Below are 24,142 nucleotides of genomic sequence, written 5' to 3' on the forward strand. Positions count from 1 at the left end.
CCATGCCTCCCAGGTTAAAAGGATTAAATTGTGAGGACAGGTTGTATAGATGAAGCTTGTATTCTTTTGAGTAAAGAAGATTAGGGATAATCTAATGGAAATGTTTAAAATGATTGAAGGAATTGAAACGTACATTTCTTTGCTGTGGATGTCTGGAACAAGAGGGCATAATATTAAACTTAGGGTTATAGGCTATTGACAGTAATGCCAGAAAGCACTTCACGCAATGTAATGGAAATCTGGAACTTTCTATGCAAAAAAAGCTTCCAAGGTCAGGAATCATTAAAACATTTGATAACTTAGATTGATGGATTTCGCAAATAATGAAATTGCTGGAAAACTCAGTAGGTCTGGCAGCATCTGTGGAGAGGGGAATAGAGTTAATGCTTTGAGTCAAATATGACCGTTCTTCACTTTGGTGGGTTTCCTCCGGGTACTCCAATTTCCTCCCACACGTCCCGAAAGGCGTGCTTCTTGGGTGAATTGGGCATTCTGAATTCTTCCTCAGTGTACCCAAACAAACATCAGTGTGACGACTAGGGGATTTTCCTGTAACTTCATTGCAGTGTTAATGTAAGCCTACATGTGACAGTATTTAAAAAATATTTAGAGTATCCAATTATTTATTTATTCCAATTAAGGGGCAATTTAGCGTGGCCAAGCCACCTAACCTGCACATCTTTTGGGTTGTGGGCAGACACGGGGAGAATGTTCAAACTCCACACGGACAGTGACCCATGGCCGGGATCGAACCTCGGACCTCAGTGCCGTGAGACAACAGCGCTAGCCACTGCGTTACCATGCCCCCCAACTTGATACACTAATAAAGATTATTATTATTACTGGATGTCTGCTAAGCAATCTGATAATTCAATGGAGTCGTCGGGGCAGGGAAGGGATCATGTCCTTCCCTTTTGTTTGCAGCCTCTGACACAGTGACCGCACCATGCTCTTCCAACACCTCTCTGGTGTTATCCAGTTGGATGGGACTGCTCTCACCTGGTTATACTCTTGTCTATCTAATGATAGCCAGAGAATCAGTTACATTAGCTTCTCAACCTGGTCCTGCACAGGGCAGCACGGTGGCGCAGTGGGTTAGCCTACTGCCTCACAGCGCAGAGGTCCCAGGTTCGATCCCGGCTCTGGGTCACTGTCCGTGTGGAGTTTGCACATTCTCCCCGTGTTTTGCCCCCACAACCCAAAAATGTGCAAGTTAGGTGGAAAAAATGAATTGGGTGCTCTGAATTTTAAAAAAAACCTGACCCTGCACAGCGAGCTTTGGTGTCGCCCAAGGATCTATTCTTGGCTCCCTCCCGTTTCTCATATACTTCAACAACATCATCCAGCTGATGACACCCAGCTATACCACACCACCATCTCCCTCCCTCGACACCTCGGATGTTGCTAAATTATCAGACTGCTCATCAGACTTTTCCTCCAACAAGGTTTTGAAAAATAAATTTAGAGTACCTAATTAATTTTTCCAATTAAGATTAAATTTAGCGTGGCCAATCCACCTCTTTGGGTTGTGGGGATTAAACGATTGCAAACATGGGGAGAATGTGCAAACTCCACATGGACATGTGGGTAGCCGAAGAACCCCTCCTGTAACAAACAGGAGGAAGATCATCGTCCAGTAGAGGTGGCAGAAGAGGATTCTGGGAGATGTCAACTCAGTCACCTCGACTGTACTGTGGGTAGCCCAAGAACTGGTGTCAAAGAGAGGTGGGAGGGAATCTATTTCTGGAACCAGAGGAAATGGCAAGATACTAAATGAATACTTTGCCTCAGCATTCACCAAAGAGAAGGGGTTGATGGATGAGGAGTGTAGGTTAGAGTGTGAAGATATTCGGAGTCATGTTGATATTAATAAAGAAGTGTTGGGCATCTTAATAGCATTAAAGATGGGATCGATCTCACAATACTGAGGGAGGCAAGGGGGGAAATTGCTGGGCCTTGACTGTAATCTTTGGATCCTCATTGGCTACAGGTGAAGTTCCAGAGGAAAGGAGAGTAGTAGCCAATGTTGTTCCATTGTTTAAGAAGGGCAGCAGGGATAATCCAGGAAACTATAGGCCAGTAAATTGTATGTCAGTGGCATGGAAATTATTGGACAAGGTTCTTAGAGATAGGATTTACTCACATTTGGAAACAAATGAACTTATTAGTGATGGACAGCACGGTTTTCTGAAGGAGAAGTCGTGCCTCACTAATTTGATCGGGTTTTTCGAGGAAGTGACAAAGATGATGGATGAGGGAAAGGCAGTAGATGTTGTGTACATTGACATCAGTAAAGCCTTTTTTTTCCAGTTTCTATATAGTACTTTACTTGGTTTTCCCTCAAAATGAAATGTCAGTTGGGCATTACAATAGTCAACATCCAGATGACTTACAAATTTTGGTTCTCGACCATGTGAAAATGAACATTAAGGCAACGTACAAAAATAAATCATACATAAACTAACTCACATAAACTAACTCTCATGCATAAATTTACAGGTGTAAATACAACTTTTTTTTTGCAACTCAAGTTTTCAGCCCCATGAACTGCTGAGAAAAACAATAGAACAGCAGGGCTGTAAGGCCTGAAATGCAATATGTTTCAAACCCTGCAAGAATGGCAGCAAGACAGAAAGGTGATTATTCAACAATCCAACAGTGCTCCTTTCAAAACACTTCATACTAGCTTTCTGAAGAGGTGGTAATTTCTTTACAAGTAGGCTCTTTCTTCCAGTTTCATGAGGCTAGCATGAGGTGTAATTGCCTGGGCAAAACAAAAAAAATTACTCTAACTTTTCAAAGTTATGCAGCAAATGCTATGCACCTGCTTGCAGTCCATTTAGAAGCATTTGTGGTGCACAATGGATGGGCCAGACTCATCGTATTCCTGCTTGCTGATCCACATCTGCTGGAAGGTAAGATGGAACCGCCATCCAGACAGAATATTTACACTCAGGTGGAGCAATGATCTTGATTTTCATGGTGCTGGGTGCGAGGGCTGTGATTTCTTTCTGCATTGTCAGCAATTCCAGGGTACATGGTAGTACCACCAGACAATACTGTGTTAGCATATAGGTCTTTACCAATATCAACGTCACACTTCATGATGGAGTTGAAAGTAGTTTCATGGATGCCACAAGATTCCATACCTAAGAAGGATGATTGGAACAGTGCCTCAGGACATCTGAATCGCTCATTGCCAATGGTAATGACCTGACCATCAGGGAGCTCGTAGCTCTTCTCCAGAGAAGAGGAAGCAGCAGTGGCCATTTCTTGTTCAAAGTCCAGGGCTACATAGCACAGTTTTTCTTTGATGTCACGGACAATTTCCCTTTCTGCTGTGGTGGTGAAAGAGTACCCTCGCTCTGTCAGAATCTTCATGAGGTAGTCCGTCAGGTCACGCCCAGCCAGATCCAGATGCAGAATAGCATTGGGAAGTGCACAACCCTCATAAATGGGCACAGTGTGGGTGACACCATCACCAGAGTCCATAACAATACCTGTGGTACGACCAGAGGCATACAGGGACAGCACAGCCTGGATGGCAACATACATGGCTGGGGTGTTGAAGGTCTCAAACATCATCTGTGTCATCTTTTTTCTGTTGGCTTTGGGATTCAGGGGAGCTTCTGTGGTCAGTAAAGCCTTTGAAAGGAACCTCATGGTAGAGGTACAAAAGGTGAAGTCACATGGGATCAGAGGAGAGCTGGCAAGTTGAATATACAACTGGCTTGGGCACAGAAGATGGAGGGTGGCAGTAGACGGGTGCTTTTCTGAATGGAAGGCTGTGACTAGCAGCATTCCACAGGGATCAGTTCTGGGACCTTTGTTGTTCGTAGTGTATATAAAGGATTTGGAAGAAAATGTTGCTGGTCTGATTAGCAACTTCGCAGCCCACACAAAAATTGGTGGAGGCAGATAGTGACGAGGATTGTCAGAGGATACAGCAAGATACAAACTGGTTGGAGTCTTGGGCGGAAAAACGGCAGATGGAGTTTAATCCGGACAAGTGTGAGGTAATGCACTTTGGAAGGTCCAATGCATGTAGGAATCATACAGTAAATGGTAGAACTCTTGAGAGTCTTGACAGGCAGAGAGATCTGGGTGTGCATGTCCACTGAAAGTGGCAACGCATGTGGATAAGGTGGTCAAGGCATCGGCTTCATCGGTCGGGACATTGAACATAAAAATTGGCAAGTCATGTTGCAGCTGTACAGGACCTTAGTTAGGCCTCATTTGGAATATTGTGTACAATTCTGATCACCACACTACCAGAAGGATGTGGATGCTTTGGAGAGGGTACAGAAGTGGTTTACTGGGATGTTGCCTGGTATGGAAGGCATTTGCTATGAGGAGAGGTTAGAAAAACTCAGTCTGTTCTCACTGGAATGACAGACGTTGAAAGGTGACCTGATAGAGATCTACAAAATTATGAGTGGCATGGACAGTGTAGTCAGATGCTCTTTCCAAGGGTAGGAGAGTCAAGTACTAGGGGACATAGGTTTAAAGAGCGTGGGAAAAAGTTTAGAACAGATGTGAACATTTCTTTTTTTTTTTTACACAGAGGGTGGTAAATGTATAGAACGCGCTGTCTGGGGGAGGTGATGGGAGCAGGTACGATAGAGGCATTTAAGGGGAACCTAGATAAATATATGACTAGGGTGGGAATGGAAGAATACGGACTCCATAAGTGCATACGGTTTTAATGTAGGCAGGTACCATGGTTGGCGTAGGCTTGGAGAGCCAAAGGGCAGGTTCCTGTGCTGTATTGTTCTTTGTTCTTGACAGTGACCCAGGACCGGGATCGAACCTGGGACCTCAGCACCGAGAGGCAGCAGAGCTAACCATTACGCCACCGAGCTGCCCATGTGCTAAACCAGGGGGCTGGTTTAGCACAGGGCTAAAGAGCTGGCTTTGAAAGCAGACCAAGGCAGGCCAGCAGCATGGTTCAACTCCCACACCAGCCTCCCCGAACAGGCGACTAGAGGCTTTTCACAGTAACTTCATTTGAAGCCTGCTTACTTGTGACAATCAGTGATTTTCTTTTCATTTCATTAAACATTGAGATTTAAGCTATTGTTTTTCGTCCCTATTCAAAACCCCACACCCTAGCTATTGACTCTATTCCTCTCCCTGGCAACAGTCTGAGATGAAGCCAGTCTCTATTAACTTTGGTCCCAAGAAGAGTTTCTGACCTCACGTCCATAACCTCATCAAGATCACCTATTTTCATCACTGTAACATCAGTCAACCTTGCCCCGATTAAGCTCATCTGCTGAAACCCTTGCCATCATTTTTAAAAATATAAATTCAGAGTACCCAATTCATTTTCTCCAATTAAGGGGCAATTTAGCATGACCAATCCACCTATGCTGCACATCTGTGTGTTAACCACTGCGCCACCATGCTGCCCTACCCTTGCCATTGTTAATTTAAACTTGACTATTCCGATGAATTTCTTTTTAAAAAAAATTTACAGTACCCAATTATTTTCTTCCAATTAAGGGGCAATTTAACGTGGCCAATCCACCTACCCTGTACATCTTTGGGCTGTAGGGGTGAAACCCACACAAACACGATAGTGACATTTATGGGGCATCTTGACAAATACATGAATAGGATGGGAATAGAGGGATATGAACCCAGGAAGTGTAGAAGATTTTAGTTTAGACGGGCAGCATGGTCGGCACAAGCTTGGAGGGCCGAAGGGCCTGTTCCTGTGCTGTACTTTTCTTTGTTCTAACACGGGAGAATGTACAAACTAAGGGCAGCAGGGTAGCATGGTGGTTAGCATAAATGCTTCACAGCTCCAGGGTCCCAGGTTCGATTCCCGTCTGGGTCACTGTCTGTGTGGAGTCTGCACGTCCTCCCCCTGTGTGCGTGGGTTTCCTCCGGGTGCTCCGGTTTCCTCCCACAGTCCAAAGATGTGCGGGTTAGGTGGATTGGCCATGCTAAATTGCCCGTAGTGTCCTAATAAAAGTAAGGTTAAGGGGGGGGTTGTTGGGTTACGGGTATAGGGTGGATACGTGGGTTTGAGTAGGGTGATCATGGCTCGGCACAACATTGAGGGCCGAAGGGCCTGTTCTGTGCTGTACTGTTCTATGTTCTATGTTCCACACGGACAGTGACCCAGAGCTGAGATCAAACCTGGGACATCGGCGCCGTGAGACTGCAGGGCTAACCTATTGCGCCACCGTGCTGGATTCACAGGCAGGAGCAGGGATGCCTTGCTGCAGTATTGTGTGCAGTATTGGTCTCCCATGGAATCCCCACAGTGCTCAGGGCAGCAGAGTGGTGCAGTGGTTAGCACTGCTGCCTCACAGCGTGGAGGACCCAGGTTCGATCCCGGCCCTGGGTCACTGTCTGTGTGGAGTTTGCACATTCTCCCCGTGTCCGCATGGGTCTCACACCCACAACCCAAACATGTGCAAGATTAGTTACGCTAAATTTCTCCTAAATTGTAAAAAAAAAAGAACTGGGTATTCCAAATTATAAAATAAAATTCCAACTAGTCTGCACCGACCCTCTGAAAAAAAGCACCCTACCCAGGCGCATTCCCCCACCCTATTCCCGTAACCCCACCTATCCTGCACATTTTTGGACTGCGGGAGGAAACTGGAACACATGGAGTAAACCCATTCAGACAGGGAGAATGTGCAAACTCCCCACAGAGTCACCCAAGACCAGAACCAAGAACAGGAGCCAGAATGTGGAGAGCAGGGGCTTTTCACAGTAACTTCATTGAAGCCTACTCGCGACAATAAGTGATTATTATTACCTATCTATTCTAATCCCATTTTTCAGCACCTAGTCAATAGTCTTCTATGCTATAGCGTTTCAAGTGCTCAATGAAACGCTTCTTAAATATTGCGAGGGTTCCCACCTCCACCACTCTTTGAGGCAGTGAGTTCCAGACTTCCACCACCTTCTGGGTGAAAGGTTTTTCCTCAAATCCCCTGCTCCTTACCTTAAATTATGTCCCCTGGTTATTGACCCTTCTACAAAGGAGAAAAGTTCCTTCCCATCTACCGCTCGGAATTTTGTACATCTCAATCAGGTCCCCCCTCAGCCCTCACTGCTCCAAGGAAAACAACCCCAGCCTAACCAACCTCTCTTCATAGCTGAAACATTGCAGCCCAGGAAACATCCTGATGAATCTCCTATGCACCCTCTCTATTGCAACTACATCTTTCCTATAGTGTGACGAGCAGAACTATACACAGTACTCTAGCTGTGGCCTAATGGGCATTTTACACAGCTCCATTATAACCTCCCTGCTCTTATATTCTATGCTTTGGCTAATAAAGGCAAGTGTCCCAATATGCTTTATGAACCAAAACATTAGCCTCAGGTTGGTTTAATTGGATCCCATCCCAATCCCATCATCACTTAATCTTTAATAATAATCGTTACTATTATAATAATAATTATCTTATCCACCTGTCCTGCCGTCTTCAGGGACCTTTTTTACTTTCTCTGTTATGTTTCTGCTCCTGTTAATTGAACATATCAAATCAAACAATTGTATGACTTTACCTTCTGTACTCTCCGGGCAGTTAAGTATCAACAGGAAGCTGGGCTTCAATGTCAACTCGGCAAATTGGACACTTCTTACTGGTGGCCAACCACTGGTCCACACAAATCTGGTGGAAGAGATGCATGCATGGGAGACGCCTGCAATGAAGAATAAATAGTGATATGTTTGGCTGAGTGCCTCAGCAATCATTGAAACAATTCATAAGTTTAATTCCTCACTAATGAGTTTGCAGATTTTGATAATCAATTCTAGTAAAAAATCTCCAAGTATGCATTCAATACAGGATGCAAATTCTGTCTCGAAAAGCAAGCTTTACATGATAATTAATTGCTTCTGAATTTGAGCTCAAATTATCAGCAGAGACACAGGATTTGCAGCAAGAACAGGAGCGGAGGGTAAACTCAACAGGAACAGAGGCCATCCAGCCACGGGAAAGAATCTGAAAAAATATGCAAATCTGAAAGTGATGTCAGAGGACTGGTGGAACCCAAGGAATTACGCATAGTAGCACAGTGGTTAACACAGTTGCTTCACAGCGCCAGGGACCCGGGTGCGATTCCCAGCTTGGATCACTGTATGTATGGAGTCTGCATGTTCTCCCCGTCCTGCATGGGTTCCCTCCGGTGTTCCAGTTTCCTGCCACAAGTCCCGAAAGGCGTGCTGTTAGGTAATTTGGACATTCTGAATTCTTCCTCAGTATACCTGAACAGGCGCCGGAGGGTGGCAACTAGGGGCTTTTCGCAGTAAATTAATTGCAGTGTTAATGTAAGCCTACTTGCGACACTAATAAAGATTATTATTATAAGTGATGAATTGGGATGGGATCCAATGAAACCAAACTGAGGCTAGTGTTCTGGATAATCACACAGCTAACACAGCAGACAGGAGTCTACGAATGAAGGGGAGGGGGGTACATTTATAAACAGCAAGAGAAATGGCAAACCTATAAAGCAGATTTGGTTACAAATAAGTAGAGTGGGTCAGGAAGGTACAGTGAGAGTGTATAAGGTAATAGGACATCAGATAGAATTAGAAAAAAAGCTACAGGTTCTAGAAATCTAAATGTGCAATAAGATAGATTAATTAATAGCAGAGAGAAATTAATTAATTGTTTTGATCTAACAACCATTACATGGTTGTAGAAGCGATGTTGGCCAAGGTAGACTGGGAAATCAGGTTAAGAGATATGACAACAGCGTGGCAAATTTCCACCCACCACCTGAAACATTCACTCCCTCCACCACTGATGAACAATAGCAGCAGTGTGTACCATCTCAAAGATGCACTGCAGCAACTCACCAAGGCTCCTTTGGCAGCACTTACCAAACCGAGTGAACTCCACCCCTAGAACAGGGTTTTTCAAACTCAGGGTCGTGACCCACGGAGGGTGTCGGGAGAGTCGCGGAGCGATCAGTTGTGGCATTCCAGATTGCGGGATGAAGTCCGCAACGGGCTTTTAAGAATGCGGTGGGGTAGACACGACAACAGGAGCTGACAGGCATCCACATGGGGGGGGACGCACAATTCAAACAGTGATGGTCCCAGCTTGGAGCTCCACTCTGGTGCTCGTCCTCTGCGTGGTGCTTGGCTCAACGACCGGCACAGGCCTCTTGCACTTCCACGACCTGACGTACTGGCCGGGAAGTGGTCAGCAGTCTGTGCCTGGGTGGATGCTGCTACTAGACAGTGAGGGGGAAGCCATGCCAGGCCTGTCGGCGAGGAACACTGATCAAATGTGGCCAGTCAATACAGCCATCAATACGGCTGACGCATGTCAACACTGGAAGAAACCTACACGGTCATCACTTTGTGTCACCACTCTCAGGAAACCAGGAATTAAGTGATTTTGGTGAGAATGGAGAAGGAGATGACTTGGATGTTTGGATAGTGCAATGCAGTGGAACCACTAAGAAATATTGTGACATTGCATGTATTTGACAAGTTACTTCATCGCATCTAAAGTTATAGTTTGTGAAGTAGAAACAAGATTGTACTTTTTTTCTATACTGGTTTAAATTTCTAAAGAAATGGGAATATATTTAAAATATAGTTCAACTGAAATTGTTTTAATTTTCAGTCGTAAAAAGTCAGAAACTTAGAAAAATCACGTATTGGAAATAAAGTTTTGAAGTAAAGTGAAAAAAAAAGAATGCCACTCACGACAGGCCTTTTTTATTCAAACTTGTATCAAAGTAGGTTACATCAAATAAACACCCCGGGAAACGTTCTTCCCAACAATCAACTATACAGTCTGTACAGATTTTTCTCCTCATTCACCCCCCCCCCCCCCTACCCATCACCCACCCCCCTGCGACGAACAGCTCCTCAAACACGGTCAAAAACATCTCCCACCTTTTCACCTCTCCTGCTGAGCCCCCTTAACTCATACTTTATCTTCTCGAACCGCAGGAAGTCATACATGTCACCCAACCATGGTGCTACCCCCGGTGGCGATGCCGACCGCCACTCCAGCAAAATTCATCGCTGTGCAATCAGAGGCGAAGGCCAAGACATCGGCTTTCCTCCTCTCCATGAGCTCTGGCTTCTCTGAAACCCCAAATATAAGACCGTGAACACTCCCGCCCAGAATCTTCCCAGTTTTTCACAACCCCAAAACATGTGCGCATGATTCGCTGGCCCCCGCCCACACCTCTCACACTCATCTGCTACCCCCTGAAAGAACCCACTCATTCTCGACCAAGTCATATGCACCTTGTACACCACCTTAAACTGTATCAAGCTCAACCTTGCCCAGGAGGTCAGTTTACCCTTCGCAGTGCCTTACTCCATAATTGATCTCCATTCCCAACTTCGCATCCCATTTTTCCTTGACCTTCACCACCTGCTCGCCTCCCTGCTCCCCCAGCCACTTATACATATCCCCAATTCTTCCCTCACCTTCCGTATCCGGAAGCAGCAGTCGCTCCAGCAGGGTGTATCGTGGCAATCTGGGAACCCCTTCCAGACCTTTCGTGCAAAGTCCCTAACCTGTAGATACCTGAACTCACGACCCTTCGGCAGCTCTACTCTCTCCCTTAGCTCCTCCAGACTGGCAGACCCTTCCTCCAAATACAAATCCCTCCCCTTGACCAGCCCACTTCCCTCCACCTCTTTTATAAACTATTCCCCCCCCCCCCCCCCCCCGGGCATTAGCGCCAACAGCCCTTCCACCCTAAAATGCCTCCTTAGCTGATTCCATATCTTCACCCCGTGTACCCTTCCTCTCCTCCTGGGTCTGCCTCAAAGTCCCTGGTAATATTCGCTAAATGCCTCATTTATCTTCCCTGGCTCTGACACCACATCCCCAGCCCGGATCTTCAATATTTCCCTGGAGGCAGCCTGCCTCTACAGCTGGTGCGCCATCATGTGGCTCGCCTTCTCCCCATACTCGTACTGCACCCCTCTTGCCCTACGCAGTTGCCCTACCATCCTCCCCGTTGTCAGCCTGTCAAATTGCCCCTGCAACTTTTTCCTCCTCGCCAATCCCTCCACGGTGGGCACCCTCAAATATTCCCTGTCCACCTCCACTATCTCGCTCACTAGACGGTCATGTTCCACCCTCCTTTCCTTATTCACACGAACCGTAAATTAGATCATTTCTCCCCGGACTACTGCCTTCAGTGCTTCCCAAAAAATGCCCACCGACACCTCCCCATTCTGATTGAACTCCACATAATCCCTAATTGCCAACCGCACCTTATCACAAAAACCACCATCCACCAACGACCCCGAGTGAAACCTCCACGCCGGCCTCTGCTCTCGTTTCGTACTGAACCGAATATCCAGCCAGTGGGGTACATGGTCCAAGATAACTATCCCCGCATACTCTGCCCCCTCCACCCCAACCAAAATCTCCCGACTCACTACAAAGCAATCAATCCTCGAATACACCTTATAGACGTGTGAAAAGAAGGAATACTTCCTTCCCCCTGGGTTCCGAAAGCGCCATGGATCCACCATACCCATCCTCTCCATAAACCCCCCCAACTCCCTTGCCATTTGTACCCTACCCATCGACCCACTCTATCTATCCACCCTCGGCTCCAGGACACAGTTAAAATCTCCTCCCATGATCAACTGGTACGTGGTCAAATCCGGGATTGCTGCCAGCAACCCCATCATAAAACCCACATCATCCCAATTTGGGGCATGCACATTTACCAACACTACCGGTGCCCTTTTCAATACCCCACTCACAATCAAACGACCGGCCTTTAAATATGAATGATAGAGTCTTTCCGTCAGATGTGGCGGCAGAGAGAAGGTCATGCGCCCAGCACGTACATCGACTCCACGCACCCTGCACATCCGTGCTTTGGGCACAAAATCATGGAGAGATTCCTCCAATTTGTAGCTGCCAGCAAGCAAGCAACAGGACTGTGTGAAGAACATGAAGATGGATTATTTTATAATAAGGAAGAGAGGACCAGAGATACAAACAGACCAGGATCTCAAAACTGAATCCACTGGAGAGCTTCTCGGGAGAGTCCAGGGCAGGACAAAGCAGTTCTCGTGTGAACTGATCCAGAGCTCCAGGGCATCTGGTGAACAAACAATTAAGAACTGAAATCATGAACAAAGCAGTATAAAGATGATTTCTTGAGGCATGACTTTCATTGTGCCAATGCAAATCAGGATGCACAGCCCATGTGTGTCATATGCAGGGAAGTACTGGCAAATGAAAGCCTCAAATCTTCAAACGCATTTGAAGACTAAGCATGGCGGGTTTGAGGAAAAACCTCTTGATTTGTTTCAAAGGATACAGCGAGAATTTAAATCGTCAGCTGAAGTCCTTAGCAGAAATGTAACATTGAATAACCAAGCATGTGAGATTGTGAGGACCAAGCAGGCTCACCTGCCGCCTTAAATATAAGCAATAATGGTGTGTCGCCAAGTTCGGCCGGTTTAGGTCACTTAGGTCGGCCAGCATGGGTCGTGAATTTCTTAAGGAATTAAAATCCCATGAGAAGTGTGGTCCACTTGTGGCCAACAAAAGTAGTTACAGGTAGTATTTAAGTAGTCATTTGCAAACCCAGGGTTGCGTCCCACGGGTGTCGGGAGGGTCACGGAGCAATGCATAGCGATGTTCCAGATCGCAGGAAGTAGTGCCCAACGGCGCGCCTGGCTTTCAGAATGCTGGCCGTTCTGGCCTGCGTCGCAGTGCGCCGGCTTGGAGCCTAGAGGGGCAGAACATCTCCTCCTGACGTTAGCGCGTTTACCCAGGAGCAGATTTCTTTTTAAGTTGCTGGAGTCTTCCTGTTTGGAGGGGCGACAGAGAGGTCACGTCTTCTGGGTATAAGAGAGATTCCTCCATTTTGTAGCTGCCAGCAGTGCTGGTGTGAACTCCAGGGCCTCTGGTGAACAACCCATGAAGAAGCTGAAAACAGGAACAAAGCAGCATGAAGAGGATTGCTTGCGGTATGTGTTCATTAATTGTGCCACTTCAAATCAGGATGCAAAGTTCATGTGGGTTATATGCAGGGAAGCGCTGGCAAATGAAAGTTTAAAACTCTCAAAACTTAAAAGGCATTTGAAGACTAAACATGGCGAGTTCGAGGGCAAATCTCTTGATTTATTTTCAATGGATCCATTGAGATCTTAAATCATCAGCTGAACTCCTTAGCAGAAATGTAACATTGAATAACAAAGCAAGTGAGATTGTGAGGACCAAGCAGGCTCACCTGTCACATTAAAGGAGGGTCGCGAATGTCAGGTGGGCTCCAAAGGTGGTCAGTTGGTAAAAATGGGCCACGGGCAAAAAAGTTTGAAAAACTCTGTATTAGAGTAAACAAAGCTTGAATTTTGCTTGAGGATTGGGAGGATTTTAAAAATTCAGCAAAGGAGGACAAAGAAATTGATAAAGAAATAGAAAAGAGGATGAGAGTAAACTAGCACGAGTTTAAAAAGGAAATGTGTAAATAGAAGATACAAGATGAAATAAAGGTGGATTTCTTGAAGGCAGACACAAGAAATTATATTGGGATAAGAGAGTGACAGAGACATCAATCAAATATTTTTACACCATTCTTCTCAGAATGCACCAAGTGTCTAACAAGAATGAGGAACTTAAATAAATTATTAGCAAAGAAATCTTACTGGAGAAATTGAGACTAAAAGTCGACAAGTTCCATGGGCCTGATGGTCCCCGACTTTGGGATTTCAGAATAGCTGCAGAGATAAGTGCACTGATTTTGATCTGACAAAATTCTTTCAATTCTAGAATGGTCCGTATGGATTGGAAGGTAGTAAAAATAAACCCACTCTTGTATTGGAATTTTACAATCCTGTTATCTTCTCCATGCTGGCTAGGATATGACATGTGCAGAAGCAGGTCACCCGAGTCTGCTTTGCTCTGTGCCCCTTCTCTGAAAGTCCGTCTACCACTCCACTTCACTGATCTAAGGGCTATGGTCAGCGGTTCGATTGCCAGTGCGTACAGGAGCCGGGATAATGGGCACCCCCACCGTTTATCCCTGTGCAGCTTGAAGTATTCGGAGCTGGTGGCGTTTGTCCGTACGCTCACCATGGTAGGGCTGTACAAGAGCTTCACACACAAGGTGAACTCTGCTCCAAACCCAAACCGTTCAAGCATCTCCATTCTACTAGATCAAAGGCTTTCAGTGTCCAGGGAGATGATCACCTCTGGTGTCTGGGGTCACATTACATTCAGCAAGCGTCTGATGTTAGTTGCCTGCACTTGAGAAACGTGGTCTGATTTTCCCTGAACATTTCTGGCAGGCAGCTCTCCCGGCACCTTGCCAGAGCTTTCTCTAGGATTTTCCGTGTTTAAGGGAGAGATATGTCTCTGCTCCACAATCTGTCAGATCTTTGCTCCTTTTGGGCTTCAATGAGATCAAAGGCTGGGCTAGCATGGGTGGCAGGGCCCCCTTTGACACTGAGTTGTCGAACACGTCCCACAAGTGCAGGGCCAGCGCAATTGCAAATTTTTTGTAAAGTCTACCAGGGATCCATCTGGTCTTGGTGCTTTCCCTGACTGCATGGAATTAATGCATTCCACGATTTTGCCCAGTTCTAGCGGTGCTTCCAGCTCTTGTTTTCTGTCCTCCTCCACCACGGAATATATTCAGTCTATTGAGGAACTGTTCTATCCGTGAGCCCCACTCCGGGGGTTCAGGTGTATAGCCCTCGGTAAAAGTTTGCAACAGCCTCATTAACCTCATTTGGGTCTGCTACAATCCTACCATTTTTGACCCGAACTTTTGGGGCTGCTTGCTTACTTAGCTGGTGTGCCAGCATGCGGCTGGCCTTGTTTCCATGTTCGTGGAAGGTGCCCCGTGCCTGGTGGAGCTGGTAGACTGCCTTCCTTCTGGACAGCAGACCAAATTCAATCTGCAGCTTTTCCCTCTCTGCCATCAGGTCCATGGTTGGGGCCATGGAGTACCGCCGTTCCACCTCCAGTATGGAGTCAATCAGCCGCTGCTTTGCTGCCCTTTCTTTCCTGTCCCGAAGGGCCCTATAAGCTAGGTTTTCACCCCGATCACCACCTTCAGTACCTCCCGGAAGGTGGAGGGTGAGAGGGTAACCTCGGGTTGCAGGTTACATAGCCGCCTATGGCCTGTGATATCTTTGTACTAAATTCCTCCTCAGCGGGGAGAGCTGTATCCAGCCTCCATGGGGGGCGTTGGGTCAGCCCTTCACCAACCTCACGTCCATTTAACGTGGCATCTGGTCGGAGATTGCAATCATAGAGTATTCTGCCTTTGTTACCCCTGGACGCACCTTTTCCTATGACCAGCAGGTCACGCGAGTAGGCCTTGTGCACGTGGGATGAGAGTTATTTTTCTCTCAGGTGATTGAACCTCCATGGGTCTACCCACCCATCACCTCCATCTGCTCCATAAAGGTATTCAGTTCTCGTGCCATACTGGCCATGGTTCCTGTCCTGGGATTGGATCTGTCCATTGTTGGGTCCTGTGCGTAGTTAAAGTCCCCACCACATGATAAGTCGGTGGGTGTCTACATTCGGGATTTTTGTCATCATTTTTTTGACAAATTCGGCGTCATCACAGGTTGAGATATATATTTACCAGGTCTACCGGGTCTTGCTGACCATTACGTATCATCTTTTAGGGTCTCGCTGACCATTACGTATCACCTCACTGTGCTCGTCACCGTGAATGAAACTGCCCTGTTGATTAGTATGGCTACCCTCTTTTCCTGGTGTCAGAAGATGAATGAAATGCTTGTCCTATCCAGCCCTTCCTTAACCGCAGTCGGTACCTCTCTCTTAGGTACGTCTCCTGTAAGAAGGCTACGTCCAGCCTCAAAACTCTTGGGATGAGCGAGGACCCGGAATCTTCTCACCTGCCCGTTAAGGCCCCTCATGTTCCATGTTACTATCCTGAGTTTTTTTGGGAGGCTGCAACACCACCTCCTCCTGTGAGGTCAACCATACTCATCCTGTGGGCCTGGCCCTGTTAGTCCAGGTCTGCCCAAGCTCACGGGCTATTCAAGATGGCCACCGACTACTTCCCCATTTTCGCCATCTCCACGTGTTGTCTGCTGCAACCAGCACTCTACACACCTCTGTTTCCCCCCCCCCCCCCCCCCCCATACCCCTCTACCATTGTGCATCTCCTCCTGGTTTCTCCACCCCACCCCCCATCCTTGGCTTTACCCCCTTCTCCCTGAAGGGAAACTTCCCCTCCTCTCTGCCAGATGCTCCCTCCCTCTCGGGAGGCGCGCCACATCCTCCTCCTTCACTGTACTTCCATACTCCAGCCTGCTCGCTAGTGCAGAGGCTGCTCCCCTGACAGTCGGACTCCCCTATTTAAACCCCCCCCACCTTCCCTCCAAGCCTCTGCCTGCAGTCACCTCTGCCCCAATCAAATTCTTGCAGCCACATTCTGGCCATTGCCCTCTATCGTTGATTGCCCAGTTCATTTTGCTGGACAAACCTGATGGCCTCCTCCAGGGTATCAAAGTACAGTTCTTTACCCTGGTACATGACCCATAGCTTGGCAAAATAGAGCATGCCAAACTGCATCCCACTTTAGTGTAGGGTGGATTTGGCACCGGCACTTGTCCAGGGCAGCACCAATGTCCTGGTACAAGCGGATGGAATGTGCTTTCCACTTGCACCCTCTCTCGCTCTTCACCCACCTCTTTGTCCTAGTACGTGTGCAGCCTCACAATTATCGCCTGCGGTGGTTCCCCAGTCCGCGGCCCTGCCGAAGCGACCTGTGGGTGCGGTCTACCTCCGTGGGCTTGGCAAAGCCCTCCTCACCGATCAGCTTCCCGAGCATTGCTGCTATGTATTCTGTGGAGTTTCACCTGACCTTTTCCTGAGGCAGCCCCACGATTTTCAGGTTTTGCCAACACGTTCTCTTGGTTGTCGACTTTATCCTTCAACCCCTTCTGGGTCTTACCCAGGCTCTCCACCTCGGCCTCGAGTGCCGTGATCCAGTCCCCTTGGTCCCTGGCGGCCGAGGTCGCATGTCGTTGTCACCTGGGCCTCTAGCCGCCGCTCCATATTTATTGTCCATTGTCTCCTCTTGTGGGCCGTCGCAGGTTCCACTGCCGCTTCGATGGTTGCCAGGAGATTGTTTTTAAATCTCCTCCTTATATCTCTGGATATCGGAGGTGATAAAGAACATCAATTTGTCCACCAGAGCCTGGGTCTGTGCTGGGAGCTCTGCGGGATCGACCCTCATCGGTTCTGTGCCTCCACGTGCGGTTCCCTGCTCTGAAGCTGAGGCTTCCCTTCCCTTCACGGTTTTTTTGGCTGGGCAGCTGGTTCTTTCGTATTCTGCTGGGCAGTGCGATCAATGGAGGGTTAGGCTACAGGATTCTGAATACTTTTGGTGCCCATTTGTTGGGGTTAAAAAGCCTTAGTCGATATTCTTAGACGAAAACCACCTCTTGTACAACTGCTCAACTCATGGCCGCCACTGGAAGTTTAAATCCACTATTCAAGAGAGGGTGGGGAGAGAAAACAGGGAACTATAGACCCAATTCAGAGAGACAATACTAGAATCTATTATTTGGAACAGGGCCCTGGAAAATCATAAATCTGATTGGGCAGCATCCACACAGATTTATGACTAATGAAAAGAAAACCATTTTTCACAAATCTGCAAGAGTATTTTGAGGTTGCAATTAACATTTGATAACAGAATATATAAAATTAGGGTTCATAAGATTGGGTTCATATACGAGCACAGATTATGGTTGGTTAAAAGACAAAAAAAAAATAGAGTCAGAGTAAAAGTGTAATTTTCAGGTTGGTAGGCTGTATTATTGGGCTTGAAAGGATCAGTTCTTGTTCCTCAGCTATTAACTAGCGCAGAAGAGATTTATGAGGATGCAACCAGGACTTAACGGTCTGAGCTATAAGGAGTGGCTGGATAGGCAGGGACTTTTCTTTCCTGGAATGTAGGAGGCTTAAGGGCTGATCTTGTAGAGGTCTATAAAATCATGAGGAGCATAGATAAGGTAGATAATCAACATCTTTTTCCAAAGGTAGAAGATTCTAGAACTAGAGGGCATAGGTTCAAGGTCAGAGGGGAGAGATACAAAAGAGACTAGAGGGGAAATTTCTTCACACAGAGGGTGGTGAGCATCTGGATCGGGCTGCCAGAGGCAGTGGTAGAGGCGGGTACAATTTTTTCCTTTAAAAAGCAGTTAGACAGTTACATGGGCAGGGTGGGTACAGAGGGATATGGGTCAAATGCGGGCAAGTGGGACTAGCTTAGTGATAGAAACTGGGCAGCATGGACCAGCTGGGCAGAAGGGCCTGTTTCCATGCTGTAAACATCTAAGAATCTATCTATTTACAATTTATATTAACAAGCGAATATCATGTAATGCATCCAATTTTACTGAGTTTACAAAGTTAGGTGGGGGAAAGTGAGGCTGTAAAAGGATAAACAGGTTAAGAACATGATAGATAGAATATGTGGGGAACTGTAGAAATGTTACAGCACAGGAGGCCATTCGGCCCACCTTGGCCATGCCAGCCCAAGGACACCCAGGTACCCTTTCTAATCCCACCTTCCTGCCCCCAGTCCATAGCCCTGTAGTTTACAGCACTTAAGGTGCAGATCTAGATACTTTTAAAAAAGGATTTTGGGTCTCTGGCTCCACCACTAACTCGGACAGCGAATTCCAGACTCCCACTACCCTTTGCATGAAAAGGTCTTCTTTGTGTTCGCTCCACACTGTCTGCCACTTATCTTGAATCTATGTCCCTGGTTCTAGAATTCTCCACAAAGGGAAACAATTTTATCCTGTCCATTCTCTCTCTTCCCCTCAATTTTGTACACCTCAATTAAATCACTCGTCAGGGTGGCACGTGCGCAGTGGTTAGCACTGCTGCTTCATGGCGCTAAGGACCCGGGTTCGATCCCGGCCCCGTGTCACTGTCTGTGTGGAGTTTGCACATTCTCCCCGTGTCTCCGTGGGTTTCACCCCCGCAACGCAAAGATGTGCAGGGGAGGTGAATTGGCCAGGCTAAATTGCCCCTTAATTATAAAAGAAATAGGGTACTCAAAATTTTTTTAAAAATTAAATCACCCCTCAGCCTTTTTTGTCCCAAGGAAAATAACCCCAGCCTATGCAATCTCTCCATAGCTACACTTTTCTAGCCCTGACAACTTTCTTGTAAACCTCATCTACACACTCCCCAGAGCAATAACGTCCTTCCTGTAATGTGGTGACCAGAACTGCACACAATACTCCAGTTGTGACCTCACCAGTGTTTTATACAATTCCAGCATTCTGTCCATACTTTTATGTTCTACACTTCTGCTAATGAAGTAGAGAATTCCACATGTCTTCTTTACTAGGAAGGAACTCAAAAATGAACTGAGGAGAGCTAGAAGGAGGCATGAAAAAGCCCTGGGGGGAAGGATTAGGGAAAACCCTAAAATCAGAGTGAGAGAGGGCGGATCAGGGACAGTGGAGGGAACTTGTGCCTAGAGTCTGAAGAGATGGGGGAGGACCTAAATGTATACTTTGTTTCAGTATTCACTAGAGAGAGGGACCTTGTTGCCCATGAGAACAGTGTGAACCAGGTTAATAGACTCAAACAAGTTGATGTTAAGATGGAGGATGTACTGGAGATTTTGAAAAGCATCAGGATGGCCAAGTTCCCTGGGCCTGACGGGATATACCCAAGGTAACTACGGGAAGCGAGGGAGGAGATTGCTGCGCCGTTTGCGATGATCTTTGCGTCCTCACTCTCCACTGGAGTAGTACCAGATGATTGGAGGGAGGCGAATGTTGGTCTCCTATTCAAGAAAGGGAATAGGGAAATCCTTGGGAATTACAGACCCATCAGTCTTACGCCCGTGGTTAGCAAAATATTGGAAAGGATTCCGAGAGATAGGGTTTATGATTATTTAGAAAAACAGTTTGATTAAAGATAGTCAGCATGTCTTTGAGGGCAGGTCATGCCTCACAAGCCTCATTGAATTCTTTGAGGATGCGACGAGACACATTGATAAAGGTCGGGCAGTGGATGTGGTGTTATGGATTTCAGTAAGGCATTTGATAAGGTTCCCCATGGTAGGCTCATTCAGAAAGTTAGGGGGCATGGGATACAGGGAAATTTGACTGGATACAGAATTGGCTGACCGAAAGAAGACAGCGAGTGGTAGTGGATGGAAAGTATTCCGCCTTGAGGTCGGTGATCAGTGGTATCCTGCAAGGATCTGTTCTGGGACCTCTGCTCTTTGTGGTTTTTATAAATGACTTGGACGAGGAAGTGGAAGGGCGGGTTAGTAAGTTTGCTGTTGACACGAAGGTTGGTGGAGTTGTAGATAGTGCTGAGGGTTGTTGCAGGTTACAACAGAACATTGACAGGATGCAGAGCTGTGCTGAGAAGTGGCAGATGGAGTTCAACCTTGATAAATGTGAAGTGATTCATTTTGGACGGTCGAATTTGAATGCTGAATACAGGGTTAAAGGCAGGATTCTTGGTAAGTGTGAAGGAGCTGAGGGATCTTGGGGTCCACGTACATAGATCCCTCAAAGTTGCCACCCAGGTTGATTGGGTTGTTAAGAAGGCATATGGTGTGTTGGCTTTCATTAACAGGAGGATTAAGTTTAAGAGCCGCAAGGTTTTGCTGCAGCTTTATAAAACTCTAGTTAGACCACACTTGGAATAGTGTGTCCAGTTCTGGTCGCCTCATTATAGGAAGGACGTGGATGCTTTGGTGAGGGTACAAAGGAGATTTACCAGGATGCTGTCTGGACTGGAGGGCATGTCTTCTGAAGAAAGGTTGAGGGAGCTAGAGCTTTTATCACTGGAGCGAAGAAGGCAGAGAGGTGACTTGATAGAGGTGTACAAGGCGATGAGAGGCATGGATAGAGTGGATAGCCAGAGACTTTTCCTCAGGGTGGAAATGGATTGGAGGAAGGTATAGGGGAGATGTCATAGGTAGGTTTTTTTTATTTTGTTTACACAGTGGTGGGTGTGTGGAATGCACTGCCAGCAGAGGTGGTGGAGTCAGAGTCATTAGGGACATTTAAGCGACTCTTAGACAGGCACATAGACAGCAGTAAATCGAAGGGGGGTAGGTTAGGTTGATCTTAGATGAGGATAAATGGTCGGCACAACATTGTGGGCTGAAGGGCCTGTACTGTGCTGTTCGATGTTGTCTTTCGGGACATGTGTACTTGTATGCCAAGATCTTACTTTATTTACCCCCTCTTAACATTTTCCCATTTATTGTGTACTTGCTGCAATTGTTTAACCTCCCTAAATGCGTGACCACACACTTCTCCGTGTTAAATTCCATCTGCCCCTTTATCGTGCACTTCACCAGCCCAGCTTTATCATTTTGGCGATTATAGCTATCCTCTACACTGTCCAGCATTCAGCCAATCTTTGCGTCGTCTGCAAATATCCCAATCGTGCTCCCCACGTTCAGATCCAAATTGCCTTGCTAAAATTGATGTACACAACATCTACTGTACTACCTTCATCCACCCTTCTTGTCATTTCCTCAAATAATTCAATCAAATTAGTGAGGCAAGACCTTCCTTTAACAAATCCATGCCGACTATCCCTGACTAGTCCATGCCTTTCTATGTGACAGTTATTCCTGTCTCTCAGAGTTGATTCTACTAATCTGTCCATCACCGACATAAGACAAACGTGCCTATAAGTGTTTGGCATTTCCTTCGATCCCTTTTGAAACAATGGAACCATGTTTGCATTTCTCCAGTACTCCAGTACCTCCCCTGTATTTAGTGAGGATTAGAAAATCATCCTCAAAGCATCTACTATCTCCTTCCTGACATCCTTCAGTAGCCTCGGAAACAATCCATCTGGCCCTGGTGACTTATCCACTTCAAGGATTCCAACCCTTTGAGTACTTCCTCTCTCTTTTTATTATCCCATCCAATAAATATCTAAGTGCTCCCCTTGGATTACTGTATCTGCATCATCCATTTCCTTTGTAAATACGGGAAGTGGAAAGTTATTCCGTTTGAAAGGAACAATGGAATTGCAGTATTTTAAATTGTGGGAAAGTGGAGCGCTGCTGGGATTTCTCACCGAACATCTTCTCCTTCCTCTAATGGTGATAAACAGATTGTGCATTTCTCCTCCACCTCAGATGCCTCCTTCCCTTCTGTACAAGTCTCCAGTGTCCTCTGAAAAATTAAATCAGTTGAGTGAGATGAACACATGTATTAATCGTAACAGTGCTACATGTAGAAAAGTTTACAAATCATGGCTTGGGTAGGCCATTGCTCAAGACACTCTGGTCACAGACGTGCACAGTCTGCATCTGCTCACAACCCGCTTCCCAATTCACTAACTTCATAATTACCAACTTCCAATTAATATTCCTTGAAACATCAAAGAGATGAAAAGATTGTCTTTGGCAAAAGCTAGCTGTAAAAAAATACCTCACCTTTTCATACTTGTGCAGGAAGGTGTATCTCTCAATGGTGCTTTGCGTTGCTCCATGGTTTAAATCACTAAACTGATCCTCCAAGTGCAGCAGGTCCTCCAAATAAGAGAAGAGATCAGGTCACAAAGCAACTCTAAGCTGTAGTGTCCAGTGAGGATAAACTAGTTAGTCTATCTGTACAAGGTATATTACTCCTCACCCATTTATATCAAGCATATTCTTAAAATTATTGCAATCATGAAGTGAGACAACAGGAACTACTGATTAGGCATTCATCCCTTCATATTGGTCAGGTTAGGTAGAGATTGGGGGATGGTCATGGGGGCAAGAGGATGAGAGGAGTCCACTGGGGGGCATTCAGGGATTGGAAGGAGTCCTGTTGGGACTGTTTGGCATTTGGAGGTGGAGGACATGGTGGGGGAAGGTTGGGGAGACCCCTGGGGATTGGGAGGGCAGGGGAAAGAGTCCCATGTGTGGGTCGTCAGGGGGCAGGGGAGTTCTGTGGTGGTGGTGATGGTAGGACATCACTGGGGGCTTGGTGTGGGTCTGTGCAAAGCTACCCATGAGCTCAAAACAGTTTTGATTTGATATAGAAGAAAAATCGCATTTTCAGATTGTTCGCAGTGCAGGGCAAATGCCTCAGGAAGTTTGAACTTCCTGGACAATTGCTGCACAGTCCTTCACCGAGAACCTCACCCTCGCACGCTCCCCCAAAATTGTCTCGGAGTTCAGAAGTTATGGCCCATTATCTGGTCATTTCGCTCATAGTTGTTTGTCATATATACGTACATGTAAGACACATCACGAGAACGGGCCATTCAGCTTGTCATGAAAATATTTGGGGAGTCTTCCTGTGCATAACTTGCTTGCTGTTTCATATGTTGCAACACCATTTTATTTGGACATGTTGGGATTGTAAAAGTCTCAGTGTAAACACAAATTCTTTCTTCAATCTGACCCTGCTTGTTTCACCTTCCCTATACATGAATCATGAAAATTTCGTAACTGGAATGGGCTTCGTAACTTCTAATAGACTAGAAGGGCTTGAGGTTCATAAGGAGGTGGTGTTAGCAATTCTGGAAAGAGTGAAAATAGATAAGTCCCCTGGGCCGGATGGGATTTATCCTAGGATTCTCTGGGAAGCTAGGGAGTAGATTGCTGAGCCTTTGGCTTTGATCTTTAAGTCATCTTTGTCTACAGGAATAGTGCAAGACTGGAGGATAGCAAATGTTGTCCCATTGTTCAAGAAGGGGAGTAGAGACAACCCCGGTAACTGTAGACCAGTGAGCCTTACTTCTGTTATGGGCAAAGTCTTAGAAAGGTTTATAAGAGATAGGATGTATAATCATCTGGAAAGGAATAATTTGATTAGAGATAGTCAACACGGTTTTGTGAAGGGTAGGTCGTGCCTCACAAACCTTATCGAGTTCTTTGAGAAGGTGACCAAACAGGTGGATGAGGGTAAAGCTGTTGATGTGGTGTATATGGATTTCAGTAAAGCGTTTGATAAGGTTCCCCATGGTAGGCTATTGCAGAAAATACGGAGGCATGGGATTCAGGGTGATTTAGCAATTTGGATCAGAAATTGGCGAGCTGGAAGAAGACAAAGGGTGGTGGTTGATGGGAAATGTTCAGACTGGAGTCCAGTTACTAGTGGTGAATAACAGGAAGACAGAGTACTGGGCTAATGGTAAGATTCTTGGTACTGTGGATGAGCAGA

The 24,142-nt window shown here is 46.4% G+C and overlaps 1 protein-coding gene and 1 pseudogene across 1 annotated transcript in view; both read right to left on the reverse strand.

Annotated features, from left to right (window-relative positions):
• The window catches only part of LOC119953461 (E3 ubiquitin-protein ligase Arkadia-like), a 119,988-nt gene that overhangs the window by 2,653 nt on the left and 93,193 nt on the right, over positions 1-24,142 (reverse strand). The window contains exons 10-12 of the mRNA XM_038777766.1: positions 22,423-22,518; positions 22,062-22,159; positions 7,537-7,674 (exon numbers count right to left, since the gene is read on the reverse strand). Of these exons, the coding sequence (XP_038633694.1) occupies positions 7,557-7,674; positions 22,062-22,159; positions 22,423-22,518 (312 nt within the window). The 3' untranslated portion in view covers positions 7,537-7,556. The remainder of the gene's footprint in view (positions 1-7,536; positions 7,675-22,061; positions 22,160-22,422; positions 22,519-24,142) is intronic.
• Positions 2,311-3,678, reverse strand: LOC119953462 (annotated as a pseudogene).

This window comes from Scyliorhinus canicula, chromosome 18 (assembly GCF_902713615.1).
Source record: "Scyliorhinus canicula chromosome 18, sScyCan1.1, whole genome shotgun sequence".
Taxonomy (NCBI): Eukaryota; Metazoa; Chordata; class Chondrichthyes; order Carcharhiniformes; family Scyliorhinidae; genus Scyliorhinus; species Scyliorhinus canicula.